Below are 21,072 nucleotides of genomic sequence, written 5' to 3'. Positions count from 1 at the left end.
TGTAGTAATTAATTAATTATCTTATTTATTCTTTTTTTTCTTTGAAAACTATTAACTTCAATATATATCTTAAATGAATTTTTTTTTTGAAAAAATTTGAAAATAAATATTTCGTCTAATTATTGTATCCTATCAATAGGATACTTATGTATCCTATACTGATAGGATACATATGTATCCTACCGGTAGGATAGTCATATCATAATTCTTGTGACAAGCAAACTTTGAGAGATACCATACGTGAAATCACAATCATTTTAGAGAGACTAAAGTTTGACGAAACAAATTTAAGTGGATCCCATGAGTCAAGTACAAATGGTACATCAACATTTAAGTTAGTGTGATATCTCAATGAAAAGTAGACAAGTATTCAGAGTTAGTTTGCCACATAGGCTTGGAGTAATAGATTGAGAAATATTTAGAATTGGATGTTAGGGCAACTGCAACGGTGCCCTATTTGCTGAGCCAACAAAAATATTGGCCTGGTCCCACCTCTATTACATAAAAAGTTAAGCCAACCACGTCTCTTAATATTCTATCAATCATGATTTGATTTCTGTGAATAAAACTTCCGCCATGTGTAAGCACCCCTAAAATGTCGCTACTTGTCCGTCACTTAAAGAAATGACAGGTGCATTGACCTACTCGTATCAGAGTTTTTTTCCGTACAGAGTCTTTGATAAATTTTAAATACCATAATAGTACTCGTTTGTTTTTTTTTACCAAAATGGTATTTGATACCGTTCAAAACAGCGTCATTGGAAAAAATATCCACTAATGACGATGTTTAAAACGTCATTGATTTGAAATTAAAAATACACTAATGCCGCTGTTTTAAACAACGTCATCATGCAATCGTGAACTATTTTCTCTAATCACGCTGTTGTAAACAACGTCTCTTTCATATTGAATTATTAAAAAAATTGAAAAAAAAAAAACAAATCAACTCCGGTGATCCTCAAAAGCGCTAGAACTGTTGATGGAGCAAGATAGCAGTGGATGCAATGAGAGCAACCCATAGTAAGGCGTTGAACTCCCTGGTTGCGTAGTCCCTGAGCAATTGTGCATGCACTCTCATCGGAACAATCGCAAGTGTCACCGGATTTCAATTTCAATGATTGAAGTGTCAACTCTCCCTCTCTTTCCTCTTTCTAGTGATGGAAGCATGTGACGGGTGTGACTTCTCTCTCTTCCAAAGGTTGCCCCGACTGGCAGTGATCCAAATCATCATCAAGAATGATTCAAGTGTGTCCGCCCAGAAGAAAAGAAGAGGTGGCCGCTTCTCTTCCTCAGATCTGAAATTTTTGTTGCAAGTTCCGTGAAAAATGTGAAGAACATGAATGACGCTGTTATACACAGCATCATTGTGTTTTATAAAACTTTAAGGTTAATGACGTTGTTGCTAACATCGTCATTGTTGATGACGCTTAATAAATGAGAGAGAGTGTTGTTGTCTAATCATTACTTTAAGGTTTATCAGAGACCTTGTACGAAAAAAAACCGACCTAGTCATGCAATCAAATGGCTAGGAACAATGAAATAAGCTTAATAAATGAGAGAGAGTGTTGTTGTCAAATCATTACTTGTTTGTCAAATCAATTTGTGTGCATTTAGCAAAAATGAATGCGCATTTAGTAATTATCAATATAATTTAGTGAAATTTAAAGTATGTGCTCAAATAAGAACATATTGTGTATGCTCTTGCCTATATATTTCACCAGCAGGGGGACCTCCGCCCCACACGCACTTCTTCAACGAAACACTTCCAAATTCCAATCATCGTATTATCGACTAATTAGTAATCATGCACAGGTTTCTGTCAGTTCCCCGACAATCGAACTGTCTAAGAAACCCCAGCTCCATTTTTTCTTGCCATTCCAGTTATTTTGACACCCGAATCTCCAGTTCTACCAACTCAACTAACAACCCCTCCCTTCAGTCTCAATCAAAACCACTTTGGTCTCTTTCACCCTCTAATTCCACATATCAATCTCCAATTCCGACTGCGTATCCCTATTTATGCGGTTTCATTCCCAAGTCACGTTCTTCAGCCTCTCAATGTTGTGCCCGCAGGTTTTTCTCGCCCGGCTCTAGGTTTAATGGTTTCAAATTGCAGAGTTGTGATAGAAATAAAGATGGGTTTTTGTGGGTCAAGAGAGTTGTTGGTGGTTTTAGGAGTTTCAGTGATGCACCGGAGAGGGAGTCTATAGAGTACGATGTTGTTATTGTTGGGGCTGGACCAGCTGGCTTATCGGCTGCAATAAAGTTGAAGCAAATGTGCCGTGAAAAAGATGTCGATTTTTCTGTGTGTGTTGTGGAGAAAGGTCCAGAAGTTGGTAAGTCCCGTGTTTCTGTATTAATCAAATGGGTTTCACTCATAATGCCGGATTGTTTTCTCTGAGTTTATGGGTAATCTAATTGGTTTTTTTGAGTGGAAGTGCATATATAAAGTTTCTGTTGGATAATAATAAGATAGTTGGAATGAAAATCATAAATACAAATTGAAATGGAATAAGTTCAGTTATTATAGATGTTATGGGCACTGGCATAGCTGGAATTTTACTTCACCGGCATCAGTCTATGATTCATCTGCATTATTGGACATTGGAACCTGATCAAAACTTCTTTGTTTGACCACTCATGTTGGCTATTTTCTTACACAATATCTCGAAGAATTAACAAATTTAGACTTTCTAGTTGTAAGTGCATAAGAGAACTTTGATAGGAAGGTATTGCTGTGACAAACGCGCACACACACACTCTCACAATACCTGGGGGTATAAATGTAACCGCTCGTACAATTCTTCTTCATGATAAGTATCAATGATGTGTCACCTAACAATATTGTCAATCATCTCCATTCAGTCGTGCAATTGGTTTCAAAGAATACTGAACATAACTTTGGATGTCCTTTCAGTTTGAGTTCATACTGGTATAATTAATGCTGATTCCATGAACTAATGCACCAACGATGCGGGATGTATTGGTTTGTTCTTTATTTTGATATATCCTAATCTATCAAGATTCTTAGAGTGACTGTTCTTTGTCTTATTTTTGAACGAAAAGAAAAAAGGCAAAACAAAATCAGGGGAATCGCATTTTGGAGATTGACCATCATCCTCTAGTTTCTCACATATATAACGAGTGGGTCTTTTTTGATCAAATTGGGACAACTCAAAGAGGTAAAGGGTGTTACTCATGTTTGACAATAACTCATGAGGCATTTAGGCCACAAAATGTTGTTGCAGTGGAACTGGTGCGTGGTTAAGGAACATGTTAAAAAGGCATTGACGCTAATTTGGGTTTGTGATTGAGTGAATGTTTTACTCACTTTTCCTTGTTAGATTATAAGGCTTGACAAGTTTTTGGGTGACTTTAGTTGTAAGCTAAGATTTGCTGACCCCAACATATTGTTTGGGATAAATGCTTTAAGGATGATGAGGATGAGCTGCAGGCTTAGTTTAACCATGGCCTCATTTCATGTTAATATATATTGTATCAATGATTATAATAACAAATTTCTTTTCTTTCTACTCATTATGCCTTGGGTCCAGACTTTATGTTCAGTATGTGAATTCAGCTGGTTTTGTTGCTTCTTCTTTTTTTTTTTTTTTTTTTCCAGTTTGAGTATCTGCCTGTTAAGCCACTGAAGCCAAGCTGCATGATTTCTATGTGATAATAGGTGCTCATATTCTATCTGGCAATGTATTTGAACCCCGAGCACTTGATGAACTTCTCCCACAATGGAAACTGGAACAGGTGCTTTCTTGTGGTTTCTGCCTATCACATTGCTCCAATCACTTCATCATGTACTAAATGAAGTGTTTGATAACCACTGTTAGTCTGGTAATGGTTGTCTAATATTATATTCACTCATATTTTGAGAGGGAATTGGAACAAACATGCCTGTTCACTTGTTTTTATTGTCTGTTCGAGAAAAGTTGGACCCTGTGAGGGCCTTAGAAGTTAGGAAGGTGGTTGAAATGGAAATAACTAATTCTTTTACTCTTGGAATGCTAATAGGCTAAATGGAAGTGACATTCTTTTCTTTCCTTTCCATTTTTGCCCGCTTACTTTCTCTTATTCCCTTATAATAGAAAAAGTGCAAAAATTTTGGTGTTATCTGTTTGTGAAAAAATAAGAAGAATCTTTGGTTATCTTTTAGGATATAGTTCGTGATTATATCCCCCTTTTAATCTTCTTTTATGTTGCTTCTCTGCTGGCAGGCACCAATAAATGTCCCCGTTACTTCTGACAAGTTTTGGTTTCTCACAGAAAATCGTGCCTTTTCACTTCCATGTCCTTTTGATAACAAAGGAAACTATTTGATAAGGTAGTTATGTAATGCCCTCAATCATGCCTGGTACAGAAAAAAAAAACTTGTCTGGTGCAGTTTTTCTGGAATTTACGTTCAAATTTAATCTGATTAGTTTTGTAGCCCCACTTTTCTTTTGTGTAAAATATATGAAATTTGTAATAGTTAAAGTTTCATTTCTTTCCTTAATGTTACAGAAAAAAATACTCTCTTTAATCTCATACATCTCGCATGTGTAAGTCACTAATATCATAATGCAACATCTCCAATTATCATAATGATTTATTGAACAAGTCAAAACTTGCTCACTAGACTCTGTGCAAGTTTGGTATGCAATCCTCTAGTATGATTCTGACATCTGATGTTTAAAGCAGTTCTGACTCAGATACTCATCATAGGTCATCTTTTCTTCCTGACCCTGCTGGCCTTCATATAATTTTTTTCTAAATCTAAAGATGGTTTTGTAGATCCTTTCTGGATGAAAGTACTCATTATTATTCCCCTTCCTTTTTCTGGAAACCTTCTTCTGATGCACACATTTTCCTTTCTTAAGAATGGTTTGTTTTGTAGCTCTATTATTTTTTCTGACCTTATCATCAGCAATGTAATACTGCAGTTTGAGTCAGTTAGTACGTTGGCTTGGAGCCAAAGCTGAAGAACTGGGAGTTGAAATATATCCAGGCTTTGCTGCTAGCGAGGTACTCTTGTTTCTCTTGTTTTTATTGCTGACCAAACCATGGGATATTATTTTGTGCTTCAAGGTTGCATGGTTGGTCAGGTATTATATGATGCAAACAACAAAGTTATTGGCATTGGAACGAATGATATGGGAATTGCCAAAGACGGTTCTAAAAAGGAGAATTTCCAACGTGGTGTGGCTTTAAAAGGTGGGCCTTCCATCTCCCCCTCTCCCCCCCAACTCCCTATCTCTTTCACTCTCATGTGCATACACACACGAACGCATGCACAGGTGAATGCATATGCACACCCAACATGCACCTGCATATGCATGATGCTGTCGAAGTTACTCTTCAATTATATTATCGTGCAACATGCACCAGTATGCTGTTGCACCTTATCATTGATTCATTCCACTATAGTTCTTTTATATAGCAATTAAAGTCAACCTTACTATTCAGGGTGTGTGACTCTATTAGCAGAAGGGTGCCGTGGCTCATTGTCAGAGGTATGCAGGATCGAGTTTATAGTAATACTAGTGGCTATAGTAGTTATTGGAGTTCTAGTTTTCGTGGATATTTTCTCATCATGCTAGAAGGTGACCTTGAATTTATTTTCCTTGTAACCAGAAAGTAATGAAGAAATTCAAGTTGAGAGAGAAGATCAATGCACAGCATCAGACCTATGCTTTGGGAATTAAAGAGGTTACATACAATTATCGACTTTAATTCTGTTACATTTGTATGGTAGGTTTCACTTAGGAGCATAGATATGTGACACTCGTCCTGATATGTGGGACTTTAGTCAATGCAGTCATGGTCAAATGGCAATGGTTGCCGTTTATCACAAAACTTAGTATATGACTCCTTTTGTTAGTAAAATTTCAGTGAAGCAAACTTTAGTTGTTTTTGTGGTGTAGTTGGCAATTTGGCTTAAAATATAGTAACCAGGGGCTTAAAAATTAGTAAAAGCTCTAAATTTTTTCGTACAACTGTATTGTATTGGCATTATAAGCAATGGCATTGTGGACAGATATGTGCTTAAATTGTTGGACATGGGAGACTATGATGTTCTTAGTTTTTTTATTCCTCCAGCTTATTGTGTTTTGAGTTTTGTATTTTCACACACTAGTTGATAATTTTACTCGTAAAAACTTTTTATGGAATTGTACAACCAGTTTTCCTTTAAATATCAGAATATTGATTAAATGAGTATTCCAGTAGTTGAGGAATTACTCTTACTCACAGAGACATGCATGCATATAAAAAGGTAAACAACTCCCAAGCACAAGGCTCCCACATACATGCATGCATATATGTAAACTATTTTGTTCAAGATCTCGTTGATTATATATTTGTGGTTTTGATTAACCTCCCATTCAAGTGAGTTTTTGAGGGATGTCCTTTGATGTGTTCACCAGGTTTGGGAAATTGATCAAGAGAAGCATGAACCTGGTACAGTTATTCACACATTGGGGTGGCCCTTGGATCACAAAACATACGGGGGATCATTTTTGTACCACATGAATGATAGACAAGTACTCATCCTTATTCTCTTCTTGTTCTGTTCTCTGAGGAATGTGAACTGCTTGTTGTTCTTGCTATCCTGTCTTGCACAAGCAATGATATTCGACTGAAATGATTTGACAAGGTCTACACAGTAGCGGGCATAAACAGTTGATACACTTCTCTTCATATTTTCATGGTTGTAGATATTCTTTTATGTTTTCCTATAGTCAGGGGGCTTTGAACTAACAATTATCATAACTTGTTTCTAAATTCTCTCGTGATGGCATTTTGGAAGTTAAGCCTTTTTGATTCTGATGTCTTAATGCATTTTCTTTGTGTAATAGTTTCTTTCAAATTTGTTGCTGTCAAATTCCCATTTCTGCATCATTTTCCTGTTGCCCTTGTCTGGGATATAGTTTCTCCATTTAGGTTTCCTATTAGATGAGTCTTCAACGTTAAGTTCTTGCAAATGCTTGCCAAATAGAGCTACTTTGCCAAACTAATGCTACATCGGAGCTTGAATAGGACAGGAGTGTCCTAGGGTATTAAACATTGATTGATTAGAAGATATCCTGAACGGTGCATTTGCACATAAATTCTGACATTAGTGATAAGCCATATAGGATTATTGAGTTCAGTATTATGGGGAGAGGAAATTGTCTCTTGCCCTATTAATAGGACTCACCATTTATAACTAATCGCAGATAAAATTGAGGAAATCGTCCTGATGGCATTCGGAAAGCCAGGAGTTACTAATCGTTGATCGTACTACATCACTCAATACTCATGAGAGTTTTACATGAGAAATATAATGATTGAAATACCACGTTTAATCATATATATTGCACGATTGCGTGTCTGAATATCATATCATAAGTTGCTGTATAACTTTTGAGCTATTCCTGAATGTGGTTAATTTTGGCATGATGGTTGTTGATTCAAATGTCTGGAAAGACTTCATTCTGCACCATTTTTCGGTTTTAGAATCTGTTGTATTCTGGTTTTAAGGCGTATTAGATATCGTATGTTGCAAAATCTCATTTGGGAATTGATTTTAATTTTTTTTCTATGGTTGATCGAACAGATTTCAATTGGGCTCGTGGTTGCTCTGAATTATCACAATCCTTTCCTGAATCCTTATGAGGAATTCCAGGTAACCTGGAACTTTTTGTCCTTTATCAAGGATCCAAGTGCACATATTCCCACTTTAAATGGAAATTCACCAAGGGTCTTGCTTCATATCTTTTTCAAGAAAAAAAAAAAAAATTTTAGAACCGTTCCTTTGATATGCTCTTGGAAATGTTTTCATGCATGTCTGCGTATGTGCATGGTGTGTTTGTACGCCGAATGATGTTGTAAAATTGAAAACTGTTATACCATAGAATAATTGATAAATTGTTAATAGCTTTGCACTTTTAGGTTTTTTGGCGTAAGGAATTTAAGTTTATTGGTGTAAGGAATTTGCATTGACATCTTGGAAATCAAGCATTTCTATCTGTTATTATTTGCCCTTCCAACAGTCTTTAACGCAAATATTGTGAATATTCTGATATTTAAAGCTAAATGATGGAAGATATTGGAATATTTAACCCACTGAGAACACCTAAAAATTTTCTGCCAGTGGCTCCCAATATCCATGAAATGGCACGTAATGTCTATGCTTCTTCGAGTGATGATTAACTCTAGAAAATCATCTAGATACTTTAACTATTCCATTTGTTCAATTTGGACTTATTAGGCGAGTTACTGCCCCTTTTGTGCTCAGCTCCCATTTGCTAAATGGAAAGGCAACTCTCTAGAATGATTATCTAGATTCGGCATATTACCTACTTGCCTTTTTCAAGGACAGCAATAAGCAGGTCAACTGTATTTTATTATGATTTAGATTATTGCAAACACCAACTGGTCACTAAATATGAAAAGTCACACACTAATACTGTTCCTCTTCTGTCTACTGATCCTTGTATGCTGAGAAAGCTTTAATGGCTCGGTTGTGTGTCCATCGCAATCCTTCACGAAATAGATTGCATTTAGTGTTTATTGAAAATGTCACAGAAGATTCAACCTAGGAGAAATAACTTGTTTCAATATGTCACTTTCAATTACAGTTCCCACATCATCTTCTTCCTGTAGGTCTTTTAAAATTAGTTCTCTGCATGAAATTATCTATGTACCAGAAGATGCAAAGGTTCCTGAAAAGGAACATTATTAGTGTGTCTGTTCATATTTAGTGACCCAAGTAGTTGGCAGGAGCTTGAGAAGCTCATCTCTGTTCAGTTGCTGAGGAATAAAGGTATTACTTGTGGTACCAGCTGAAGCTACTGATATCAGCAAAACGTCATTGCTGATAATGGACGTGACTAAGTCAAAAGCATGGTACAGAACTCGGTATGCCATTTGGTAGTGTAAGGTTCCTCCATAAGTGGAAGCAATTTGTGGGGTTCCTATGATCTGGAGTTGCACTTTCAAAGATGAAAAAAGGCAGGGTCATTTAATGGCATATAAAGTTCGGGAAAGGATGACAAAGATGGTGCCAGTGCTGAACCACTAAGTGCATTTGGTTTGCTTCAACTAGAAGAGATCTAAATAGGTTTAAGGTAGATTGCAGTGAGTAGTCTTGGATACCATTTCATTAGGTAGGGTGGACTAGTAGAAACGCCTGTGCATGGTCCATCTCATCTAGTGTGTTTTTTGGTTAATAAATCTATTATCTATCTTATGTATTATTGGACTAAGGTTTGGGTTGGTTCATTTTGTTATAGTTCTCATACTTTTTCAGGTGCCTGTCCTAATTAATTTAAAGCTAGCAGAGCTGCAGTGAAGTATGACTAACTTTCTATACTTTCTATGAGATCTTAAAAGATGGAACTGCTAGTTTCTTATGCCTTTGATCACTGAATCTGCTAACAGGAAAAAGTGGCTCAGAAATGATATAATCACTTGTATGAACTAATGGTAGCATATATTTGCCATGTATTCTCAAGTAATTTTCCAGTGCTCCAAGGTCAAAGTTCTCAATGCAGAGTCGATAAACAGACCAACATACAGCTCTGCTTGGTAATAGAATTATAGTGATGGCGTCCATGTGCCTGCATACTTAGCAGCTCTCTGTTTCAATGTCTGGCTTATTTTAGGTTGTTGTCTTCAATGTCATACTCTTACCCTAACAAAGAAGCTTTGGTTGGGATGGTGAAGTTGACTGGGGTAACTCCTTGCAAATGTAGGAGGTCGCAAGTTCAACTCCCACACCAAACAATTTCGGCGCTATTTCCCACACGGGCTTAGGCCTGGTCTTTCCTGTCGTAGCGTGGAGTGGGCTAGGTTGGCGGCCCGAGTTTAGAGCTGACACAACTGTCCAGTGGGTATGTTGGGCTAGGAAATTCTCGGTTACCCAAAAAAAAAAGTCATACTCATACCCCATTAGAATTGTATTATTTGTCTGAATAATACCTAGTGTCGGATATGCAATTACCTGAAGTAATATAGGGCAAAAATGTCAATATCACCTTAGTGGGTTTTATTCATATATTTTGTGGATTGCAGAAGTCTCTGACATTTCCTTGACTAGACAATGCTACTATATCTATATGTGGGTGTGCTTAACTTTGTTAAGATCCTGACTTTTGACTCTAGCTCTAAATTAATGATTTCAAAGGGTGAGTTTTTGAATTCTTTGTGTTTGTTTTTTCCCTATAGAAACTTAAACATCATCCTGCCATCAAACCACTATTGGAAGGTGGGAGTGTACTCCAGTATGGTGCTCGTTCGTTAAATGAAGGTGGTTTTCAGGTGAGTCAATGATTTTTTCTGTTTCTAGTTTGTGCAGGCTATAATCGCAGCAAGACAGCAATAATGGATAGTTTTCTCCCTTGCTGTTGTGCTTGACATATATTTCTATATTGTCAACTATATTGTACCTAATTCATTTTATACCCCCAAAATAATTCATTTATGCTGGCTATCTAAAACAATTTACTAACATGTGGACTTGAACCTCACTCGGGCCAAGTCCTAAGAAGCAGGCTATCACTAGGCCAAGAGCTCCATAATTGGTTGCAATCTTTATCAATAAGGAATGCAATTTTTTTTTTCCTTTCAAAAAAAAATGTATATCATAATCATCATCTTCCTCTTCATCATCATCATCATTGTTATTATTATTATTATTGATAATGATGAACAATTCGATTTGTCTTCTCTGTTGCTCATTACTTGATACAGAAATACGAAATATGATGCTAGTTAAATTTCAGTCTATTCCATATCCAGTTTTCCCGGGAGGAGCAATTGTTGGATGCTCCGCTGGCTTCTTAAATGTACCAAAAATAAAGGGCACACATACTGCAATGAAATCAGGTACTATAAATTATGGTATTCATAGTTTTTTTATTTATTATTTTACCGTAACATTTCCATATGAGGCATTCACTGCCAGTACACAGAAATCTTACTGGCTACAAATTCTTATGCGGTGCTTCAGATAATTATAGATCAGCGAAATTATAATGTGTGGCTATAATTCTCATCCATTTAAATAATACAGCCAAATCCAAGGCCTTTAGAAATAATATAGAGTTCCTTTGTTCGCAAACCATCCTACGATTTTATGGGAAAGGGGAGTATCAAAGAATGAAATATCTTCCATGGTAATTCAAACACATGTTAGATGCATAGAGGATTTATATGGTGGGAGCATCCACTGGCATTTTATTTTATTTTCTTATAGATTTCATGAATTGATTGTGCCAATCTATTATGTGTTTCAAACACAAACAGTTCTTTTTTCTTTTTGGGTCGGAGACTAGTGAATAGTTTAACCACATTACTGGTGTTCAATCTTTAATAGATGACTCCATCGTTAATTGATGGTGCTTAAGTTTCATGCATGGCGTAAATAATATAGTGATCCAAAATGATGTCCTGCTTTTTTAAAAAGACACTACTTATTGGATTTTAAACCAAGTTTCTTAGATCGTCTACATTTCTTACCCTGTTGTTTTCCAGGAATGCTAGCAGCAGAAGCCGCTTTTTGTGTGCTTCATGAGGACTCAAGTATGGAAGCTTACTGGGATGCTTTAAGGAATGCATGGATATGGGATGAGCTTCACAAGGCTCGGAACTATCGACCTGTTAGTAAAGCTATTCTCTGTGTTTCCTTATTTACATGTTTGAAAATTTTCATATATGCCTTATGGCTTATCTATTCTTTAAGTAATGCTTTCTTAATTTCCCTTACACACGATGTTTACCTGGCCTCTGTCTTCTCTCGTTTCTTAATCCCACATGGATAATCATAACTATCATCATTTTCACCCAAGTCCAACAATGCTGCACTTTAATGTTATTTTCTAGTGTGCGGCTAGTAGAAAGGGTGAACCTAGTACATAAGATTCCTGTCACTACAGTTAGGGCAAATGCAATGGTAAAGTGTTATTGGGCCAACAAAGATGTTGTCTTTTGCTGATGTGGCTGTATTGTAAAATGTGTTTTGCTTATGTGGCTGTATTGGGATAAGTGTTTTGCTGATGTGGATGTATTGATATTTGATGTTTTGGTGTAGTTTTGTTGTGGATAATATGGAGGAATGGAATGTTGTTGGCCTCCATGTTGGGTGGGAAGAGAAATTGTATAGAAATTTGTGTTTTGTTGATGTAGTTGTATTGGAATATGTGTTTTGCTGATGTGGCTGTATTAGGATACGTGTTTGACTCGACTTTTTGTGTAATAGAGGTGGGACCGGGCCAACAAAAATGTTGACCCAGCAAATAAACGACCATTGCATTTGCCCTTATAGGGAAAGTTGATGTTCTGCAGTCCTACCTCTATATTGCAGAGATTCTATTACATGATTTGGATTTAGGACTCTGGTTACACTGAAGCTACCTTACCATGGTGCCAGTGTTCGCACTTATAAGATGGCCGAGAAAATAAAAATGTAGGATGTCAAATATTAATAATTGGGAATGCGTGAGTTAATCGCATGCGCAAAAAGTATGATCGACTTATTTGTTGGTAATTTTTCTTGGTAGAGTTTCATTGATAAGAAACCTTCAGTTGGTGGTTCTTTCACTTATGCTTATGATGGCACCTATCATGACAATGTATTTAATTACTGTAGGCATTTGAGTATGGACTTGTTCCTGGCTTGGCCATTAGTGCTGTGGAACAGTAAGATCTCTTTCCCACTTGTAATTTTCCCTTTATCACTATATGTATGGGGATTATGAAGTCTATCTTCTTATATGTACTTTCTCCACTGAAGCCTTATGTGGCCATTGTCTTTGCTTTGCAGCTACATAATGAGAGGAAAGTCCCCTCTCACATTGAAGCATGGGAAACCTGATCACGAGGCAACAAATGTAAGGAAGCATTACCTTGAATATCCATGTGACAATGTTTATATTTAGATTTCCTCCGACATTTAAATGATTTCATATTAGAATTTGGTTTGAATGGATATTTATGGATATTTATTAAACTAAGTTAATAAGGAGGAAGTAGTTTGTCAGAGAAGATCAATAAAACTTAACTCGCTTTCTTGTTCAGTATCTTGTGTAAGTACAATTTTGTTCTAATTTTGTGATTCTTAAAGTGTAAAGCTGGGTCCATCCCTCATTTAGGACATGTTTGTAGCAATGGTATTAAACTTCCCATTGAAGTTAAATAATTTACACACTTCCAACATTTATACACAAGTTGCATTATTAAGTAAAAAGCTCATACCTTTAACTCTTGAAATATCTGTTAGTTTATGTTGTCAAATGCTTGGGTGTGGGGGGCAGTGGGGCTAATTTTCTTGCTTCTGGTCTACATTTATGTTCGTATACAACTTCCAATTTATGATTCATGAGACTGATATTCCTCTTAACCAGTTGCTGCACTATTTTAGCGCACTGCTGTGATTCTTATGAATTATTTTCCCTATCTATATGGACGATTTAATCTGCCTACCGAGACGAACAAAATATTCCTGACAAGGGTCATCCTTGTCTGTCAGCACATTTGATGTAGTTTGAAACTACTGATGCAGATTTGTGTTTAGGATTGAGCAACCTAGACACTAAATTTTAGAACAGTTTGCCCTGAATCTCTTAGATAGGGTTGGATAGTCTGACCTTCCCCTCTCAGCCACTGAGCTTGTAAAGGAATCTCACCTATTGCAAATATTGCTGTAAAATTTCAGACTACTCATTACTAAGGCAAACAAACCTTTAAATAGATGTTACAATGAAATCCTAGTAGTATCAGAAAACCTAGAAGCAACTATGCTTCCTTATTTAATTTAAAGGAAATACTACAATTTAAAGGAAATTCTACTCTAATAAGGACTTGGCCTGCAATTTAAAGGAAATTCTACTCTAATAAGAATTCCTAACCCTGCATCATCATTTTACGTAGTCTAACATTCAGCTGAATTATCATGCTGATCTCTAGTGATTGTATCTGAACAAAAATAAATGAGAACATATTCTCCAGTTTTCTGCTTCAAAACCTTCAAAGGGCAACCCAATGTGAGAATGCGAGAGGTTTTCGCTATTTGGGAATACGAGAGACAAATTTATGTGGTGCTTTTTTTTTGGCCAAATATATACAGCCTCACCTCTCACTAAGAGACACGGCCAAAACACATTTTCACAGTGGAACAACTTGCACTATTGCAGCAGGGCTTGCCCTCCTCTAGAACCACTGAAGTAAATCAAACTCCGGTTCATCTTCATATCATGTTATTAAATCCTTGGGGAAGAAAAGTTAATAATTTGATGTTCCTTTTTAATTTTTACATGCTTGTGGATAATAATTAACTAATAGCATTTGGAAAAATAACTGATGGGTGAAACTTTCACACTTGCAGGTTGCACGGATACACACTCCCATTCAGTATCCGAAGCCTGATGGGGACTTGTCTTTTGATGTACCTACTTCTCTGCACAGGTTACATTTAAGGACACTTATTTTCATAAGTGAAATTTTCTTTATTTTAGCTATAGACATAGGTTCCCTCAAGAGCATAGTTTTTAAACCCAGACCGGCCCGCCGGTTCTACCATGAACCCGTGAACCGGCAGCCTCCGCTATTTATTTCTTATAAAAGACCGTTTATGCGTTGAACAGTATCTAACCGAGAATTAACCCGTCCAACCGTATAACTTGTGACCCGCCGGTTTTAATAAAAAACCGCTTGATGCCAATATCACCTAAAAAACACATATATGGAGATTGCAAAATCACCGACGGAGTATGTGGTGGGGATTGTGGAGGTAGTTTTGGTAGAGAATTTGATGGGTTTTGGATGTGGAAAGGGGTTTGAAGGAGGAGGAGGTTGAAGAGAGTTGTTTACCTTCGACAGCATGAAGGAGCAGCTCCAAAAAAATACAGATCTGGAGCCGTCGGTGATGGTTGTTACTACTGTGGCGGATGATTGAGAGAGGGAGGTCTGCATTTTGCTTGGGAGGAGATTGAAAGGTGACCAAGAAACCAGCAAAACCGTGATCGATCTAGGCTTTTAGCAAACTCCAAAGATAAGAAAAATAAAAAATAAAAAAAATTGTGTGTACACTACACTACTACATGGGCTAGTAGCAGAACACTACATGGATCTCCACTTACTGGTTTGTTGACACTTGTGCACTATTGTGGTCACGAGTGATGGGCGTATATATATGACATTTGAATTTCATTTGGATTTCATTTTCTGTACTAACTTTCAATTTCAAATCCAATAATGGAATTTTTATTTAAAATCTAAAATTACACAAAAATTATATTTTCAATTCAGGTTTATTTTGGTTAAAATGAAACAAAATCACATGGCACCTATTAAACTAGCTAAGGTGGGTCTTTTTTTATTTTTATTTGAGTTCTGTATCATATATTATATATTTATTTAGCATATAGTTATATACTATATTGAAATGTATATTAATTTATTATGTATTAAAAACTTACAGTTCAACCTTTATTGTAACGGTTGAACCTTGAACCTTCGACCTTCACAGTTCGATACATGGGTCGGGTTTAAAAACTATGCTCAGGAGGACTCTCTATTCTGCCATGGTTAATGTTGGTGCGCTCTAGGACCTGATGCAATACTATTATTTGTCTGGTTGAATGCTTGTTGACCAGGATGTAAAGACTATAAGACTTGTTAGTCTTTTACATTTAGAAGGCTTGAGATTCATTACTCTTGCATAATTTGCATGACATTGTCTGGTTTCGGTCCTTGGTAGCTTGGGATTGGACATTCATTAGATGTTGGATAATGCTTGAGACCCCCAAAAGACCCCCATTTAATGCGGAGGGTTGGATGTGAAGTGGGCCCTACATGTGTGTTTTTAATCAATGGCTATTTTAATGCCACATAGATTTGGGGGACTTTTGGGGGTCTCTAGCATTGTCCGTCCAATGTATTGTTTTGATCAATAGTGCTGCTGTTGAAAATTTGAAGAGGTGTTTGTTTCCCATCTGTTGGAGGATTCTATTAAATCAGGTGATATATACGAGAAATTGGTTTTTAGAACTCTATCACTCCTTGGTGTAAGAAAATCATCTTAATAAATCTGTCAGAAATGACAATCATGGCATCTGTTTTATGTTTATTATTATTGTTAAAACACTCCGAGATCCTTAGTAGGTGCTAAAGTTAAAGATATCATGATTTCATGTGTCATGCAAAAGAAAATGATAAATCATGGAAAATCTATTTAATTTTTCGACATTCTGACAGTTATGGTATCTTATATTTCTTTCTCTGCTACTGTAGGAGCAACACAAATCATGAGCATGATCAACCAGCTCATCTTCGGTTGAGGGATCCCAAGATTCCCAAGCTTGTGAATTTACCAGAATATGCTGGACCTGAGTCACGATATTGCCCTGCTCGTGTATATGAGTAATGCTTATTGGTTATGTTTTGTCCTACTACTATTTTTCTGAGAAGGATCTTTTCTTATCCTCTGTATCCGTCAATCTTGCTTTGAGTTGTAGGTATGTTCCAGATGAAAAGGGTCAGCTTAGGTTGCAGATCAATGCTCAAAATTGCCTACACTGCAAGGTACTATCAATTTTTAATATTAGGAGTTTCACGTTACATTAAATTTAACATCAAGCGAATTCTTTACATCTATATGCTTAGATTGTAGACCGGTCCGAAAAAAATGACTTGATAGAAAAAATCCTTACTCCTGATTCATATGATTGGTTAACATATGCGGTAGAATCACATTGCTTCATGTAATGGAGCGTGTGCTCCATGATTTAACTGGTTCAAAGTGCAATATCTCGTCTAAATTGCTTTAAATGGTATGTTAATATATCCCTTTAGATCTGACGTTAATCCTCCCATTCCTGATAATTTGTGTGCTTTCGATGCATCACATACTTTCGTAGAAGGTTCAGTTCTAAAATTAGGATTCATTTTCTTGAAATTACTGCTTTTTGCATACCATGACTCAATTGATTGGCATAAGTTTTATTAAAGCTTGTACCTTCCTATTTATTAAGGAGAAATTAAAAAACAAATTTATTTTAGATGTTTTAATTTTAGTTTTCTATCATTTCTCATCTAATTAATCAACGACATGTAAGCTTTCATGGTCCGTCTGACTCCAAGCAGTGACTGGTTGCCTGATTATAATTTATAATGTCATAAGAATCTCTCTCTCTTACATTCATTAACATGGGGAAAGAGTTATAGTGAACGGTGGAAATAATCAAGAACAGAAAAAACTAATTTAGGAGTTGCGCGTATTATACGGTCAGCTAATAGCAACTGTCAGTGGTAGAGAACCCAGAGTTCTGCAAGGTTGTTTGAACTTTACATTCTATGTGAATCCGTGATTCAACCTCCATATTCATTTCGAATTAGCTCTGCAGCCTCATGCCCAATCAGACATTTTTAACTTGAGCCAAGTTGGGGTGGGTGGAGCTGGTAGGTACAAATTTATGGTTTCTGACTTCCGAGTAGCTTAGGAAGCCATGAACAGCTTTCTAGTAATCTCATTTGCCTTGCTAGTTATGGTTGAAATTTTCTGCTGCATAGGCACCCATTTTTCCTGCACATTAGTCTCTTGCGGGCCTCCTAAATCTGTCGGATAGTGAAATTCCCAAGCACCAGTCCTTTAATGTATCTTTTATAGGTTACATTTTTTTATCAATAATGAGGGATCTAAAACAGCTACTGCAATTTGTTACCAATATTCATTTTTTAAAATTTAAACTACAGGAAGAAATTTATGTCTTTAGAAAACTCGGGATTTTCAAATAATTTTCAAATTCATTAAGGAATTTTTAAATAGCTTTTGCAGCAATGAAATAAGCACTCTTAATACTGAATTTACGATTCGGGATGAGACACCAATTAAGTTTGTCAGAACTCACCTTGATATATAGAAAGAAATTTGCAGTCCTTTACTTCAATTTGAGGGAGGGAGTGCTTGATGCAAGAGTAGAGGTTTTTGCAAGTGTTAGAAGTGTTGCATGAGGTTCCTAGGTGTCTCCGTGTCTTCAAGGTATTTTACGTGCAGAGAAGTTTGGCACCTCAAGTTTCCTCGAAGAATTCATGTTTGTAATATTTTTCAGTTAGGTTGGTCATTGTTTCTTTTGTTTTTGATTTTCGATTAAAGTTTTTGTTGGTTGGTTTTTCTTGTTTGCTATCAACAGTACGTAACCTTGGTATTCCTTAACTTATACCCTTGCTATAAGTGAGGGCTGGGAGAAAAAACTAGAATCAAAATAAAATAAGAATCGGTAGTCTGAAACTGTATTAAAGATTATGGTTTGAGAGGGGCATAATAGCATGAGAAATATCCGTCAGAAGTGCATGATTCAGTGATTCAAAAGGGCACCATAGTAGACCAGTGGATGAAGGCTGCATTCTTTTACGTTTACTCCAGGTATAGGAGATAAGAGGTTGCAGTCTGTCCAAGTTTCAATTAATTGCCAATTGGCAAAATATTTCCCCTTCAAGCAAAGAAAGTTTAATGGCTTTGTTTGGTTCCCTTGTCCTTTAAAAAACTCAACTTCCTAGTACTTTTTTGTGAGACAAACATCTCATCTGGAGAGGCAACTTTTCTTTCTGTTTCGTATTAGAGGTTGTAAGTGTTTGCTTAAATCCGATATTCATGTAAGTTCCATAAAGGTTCAATTTCTGTCATGCTAGAGTGAACATGTTGTTTTCTTAAATGGTTTAGGACGGTCAAAATTATTCCTTCTATAAGTTATTGTAAGAGATCCGATGGACTTTGCTCTGTGTATTTCAGGCATGTGATATCAAAGACCCAAGGCAAAACATCGAGTGGACAGTACCAGAAGGCGGTGGTGGCCCAGGCTACACAGTTATGTAGATGATTTGTATGTATTGTTATTGTCTTTTTAAATGGAAGCTTACATTGGCTCAGAAAGTTCAAAAGCAGCAGAGCAAAAAAAATAAAAAAAAAGACTTAAGTCTGTTGGCAATGTAGAAAGGATGTCTTGCATTTCGAAGAATAAAATGGAAATTTTGAATACTTGTTGGCAATTAATGGCGAATCCCCAGAAATTTTTTTCTCTCATCTGGTGGACTCTAGTGTTGTTTTTCTAGGTTTAAGTGTTTAACATTGGTTATGGTTTGTTTTCGTCTGCGTCATGTGGGATGTCATTGATTTAGTTTGAGGCTCGTCGAGTCCCAAGTTAGGTTGAGTGGTTGACTATGCGTTTGACACTTTTCAATTATAATTTGGACACACTATGACTAACCACCATAAGCAACAATTAAAGTTCCTTCTGCGACTGAACTTCAGGGTAAGGAAGGGTAGCTATATGGTTATGAGCCACACTTCCAAGCCAGAGCTTCCCTTGTGTTTGTCTAACTTCACTCGCTAGTTTCATCACCACACCCTTTGGATCCTCAAGGACTTCCAAGATGTCTCCTTGTTCATTGACGAGTGAGATCATTGTGTACATTCTCATCCCTATAATCCTCGCCGAGAAACTCATCGGGATTGGCAACCGGAAGAAGAAGCTCCTTATCCATGGATTGTGTGTGAGGATCTCCTGTGCCGGAGTTCGACAGCAAACAATCGCTACCCAGAATTGCCCCTTCTCGTTCAGTCTTACGTTGTCCGGAAAACCTGGAAGGTTTGCTACAAGTTCCACGTTTCCGGCCTCCGGACCCTCCAGCCAGAATTTCATCAGCCTGCAGCAACAAAATTCAAGATGACAGGAGAAATCTTGAAAATAAGTTTCAATGTGAGTGGAGTGAATTACCTGCAATTGGTGGTCTCAGTGAAAAGGAGAAAGGTTTGGTCCTTTGATAACTGAACTCCATTTGCAAAAGCGAGGCCATTCAAGACAATATGAGTTGTTTTAGTTGGAGGATCATATCTGAGAAGCCTACCAGTGGCTTCACCCTCCAACAGTATATAGAAATGGTTCCTATAAATTAACAAAATCTTCATCACTACCTGCATTATTGGTATAAGGTAATCAAGCGATCTATCTGTACGTTTCAACGCTTACGCTCTGTCGTATCTCCTGCTGGTGTCTGTAAAGAAGATGGAGCCATTGTTGTGTATGTCAAGGTCATTTGCAAAGACTATTGGCTTCCCATCCACATGAGTTGCCAAAGGTGTTGCAAGCCCTCCTTTAGGTCCAACAACCAGAAGGCCATGATAGGCGTCAGCGATGTACAAATCTCCGGTGTTACTGTCGAATCTGAGGCCGAGCGGACGACCACAGAGTTTCTCATGCTTCCATTGCTTAGGAGTGGTTGAGTGAACACCTCTTGCACATAACTTCTCTGACCTTTCAAACACCAAATTCCACCATAGTTAGGTTGTAGTAAAGAGAACTCACTGTTAAAAGAAATGAACAGATCGATGATATATGACTCACCAATTAGCTGTTACGAGTGCAAATGTTTCCCACCCAACATTCTCTCCCAACCATCTAACGATCCGTCCATCGGCTAAACCCGTGTAAGGTCCACGACCAAATCGATCGAATTCCAAAGATTCGGGGCCGAAAACTTCATCCTTGAACTCCAAATTCCCATCCCCAAGCCTGCTCATGTTGTCTCTAGGCCAGTTCTCCATGACTTGCTTGTAAGGTGCAATGTCATGCTTCACAGGCTTCAACTCATGCCCTCCTATTGAACCCATTCGGAATGGATCAATTATAACAAAACTCAAGACCAATGTGAGGAGAATAAGAAATGGGTGTTGCCACAAAATCTCCTCTCTAAGTGGGTTCTTCATTTCCATGGTGGAGGATCACTGTTAGAATGGGAAACAAAGACAGTGTTTGATGTGTTGATGAAGACACAAGTTAACAAATTGATCTTAGTATGGTTTTCTGGGAGTTGGGATGTGCATTCGTGTACAAATTGCCAAAGTAGGATTTCGTATACAAAAAGAGGTCGAGAGAGCATGCTTTATTTGTGATGAGCTTTGAAATTGAAATTAGGTTGTCTGTAGTTGGCCATGATGTCTGCATTCTTTCCTTACTCTTGAGAAAACAAACAACTAGGAGTCTAGGAGTTCCAATCTGCTCGTGAGAAATATATATATATATAAACTCTTAGCCTAAAATGTCAAGA

The 21,072-nt window shown here is 37.0% G+C and overlaps 2 protein-coding genes across 3 annotated transcripts; one reads left to right on the top strand and one right to left on the bottom strand.

Moving 5' to 3' along the window:
- The first annotated feature begins 1,708 nt into the window (after positions 1 to 1,708).
- Positions 1,709 to 19,003, top strand: LOC119989937 (electron transfer flavoprotein-ubiquinone oxidoreductase, mitochondrial). Of its 2 annotated transcripts, none has more exons than XR_005465916.1 (18): positions 1,709 to 2,336; positions 3,683 to 3,759; positions 4,227 to 4,333; positions 4,932 to 5,013; positions 5,094 to 5,202; positions 5,455 to 5,501; positions 5,623 to 5,697; positions 6,414 to 6,530; positions 7,586 to 7,654; positions 10,198 to 10,290; positions 10,755 to 10,857; positions 11,506 to 11,630; positions 12,620 to 12,669; positions 12,794 to 12,860; positions 14,354 to 14,433; positions 16,261 to 16,381; positions 16,485 to 16,551; positions 18,758 to 19,003. XR_005465916.1 is itself a non-coding variant. In XM_038835710.1 (18 exons), exons 1-18 carry the CDS (start codon positions 1,805 to 1,807, stop codon positions 18,839 to 18,841), a joined length of 2,013 nt encoding a protein of 670 aa, XP_038691638.1. In that variant the 5' UTR covers positions 1,709 to 1,804; the 3' UTR covers positions 18,842 to 19,003. The 2 variants fall into 2 exon arrangements, 1 of the variants encoding a protein (XP_038691638.1); XM_038835710.1 differs by having other exon boundaries at positions 16,261 to 16,389.
- Positions 18,865 to 20,857, bottom strand: LOC119989938 (protein STRICTOSIDINE SYNTHASE-LIKE 13-like). Its single transcript, XM_038835712.1, has 4 exons — positions 20,370 to 20,857; positions 19,995 to 20,279; positions 19,743 to 19,910; positions 18,865 to 19,671 (listed from the first exon to the last, which is right to left on the bottom strand). The coding sequence occupies exons 1-4, from the start codon at positions 20,735 to 20,737 to the stop codon at positions 19,248 to 19,250; spliced, it is 1,245 nt and encodes a 414-aa protein (XP_038691640.1). The 5' UTR covers positions 20,738 to 20,857; the 3' UTR covers positions 18,865 to 19,247.
- Between the last annotated feature and the right edge of the window lie 215 nt (positions 20,858 to 21,072).

This window comes from Tripterygium wilfordii, chromosome 21 (assembly GCF_013401445.1).
Source record: "Tripterygium wilfordii isolate XIE 37 chromosome 21, ASM1340144v1, whole genome shotgun sequence".
NCBI classification, from domain to species: Eukaryota; Viridiplantae; Streptophyta; class Magnoliopsida; order Celastrales; family Celastraceae; genus Tripterygium; species Tripterygium wilfordii.
This window is presented reverse-complemented; position numbering and strand designations above follow the sequence as displayed.

Excerpts from the sequence above, each read along its gene's own strand:
- LOC119989937 (XM_038835710.1), top strand. The coding sequence starts at position 1,805 with ATGCACAGGTTTCTGTCAGTTCCCCGACAATCGAACTGTCTAAGAAAC. Across the intron at positions 7,655-10,197 it reads ATCCTTATGAGGAATTCCAG|AAACTTAAACATCATCCTGC; the intron begins GTAACCTGGAAC and ends TTTTCCCTATAG. Across the intron at positions 12,670-12,793 it reads GCCATTAGTGCTGTGGAACA|CTACATAATGAGAGGAAAGT; the intron begins GTAAGATCTCTT and ends TTTGCTTTGCAG.
- LOC119989938 (XM_038835712.1), bottom strand. The coding sequence starts at position 20,737 with ATGGAAATGAAGAACCCACTTAGAGAGGAGATTTTGTGGCAACACCCA. Across the intron at positions 19,911-19,994 it reads AGCAGGAGATACGACAGAGC|GAACCATTTCTATATACTGT; the intron begins GTAAGCGTTGAA and ends GTTAATTTATAG. Across the intron at positions 19,672-19,742 it reads ACTGAGACCACCAATTGCAG|GCTGATGAAATTCTGGCTGG; the intron begins GTAATTCACTCC and ends TTGTTGCTGCAG.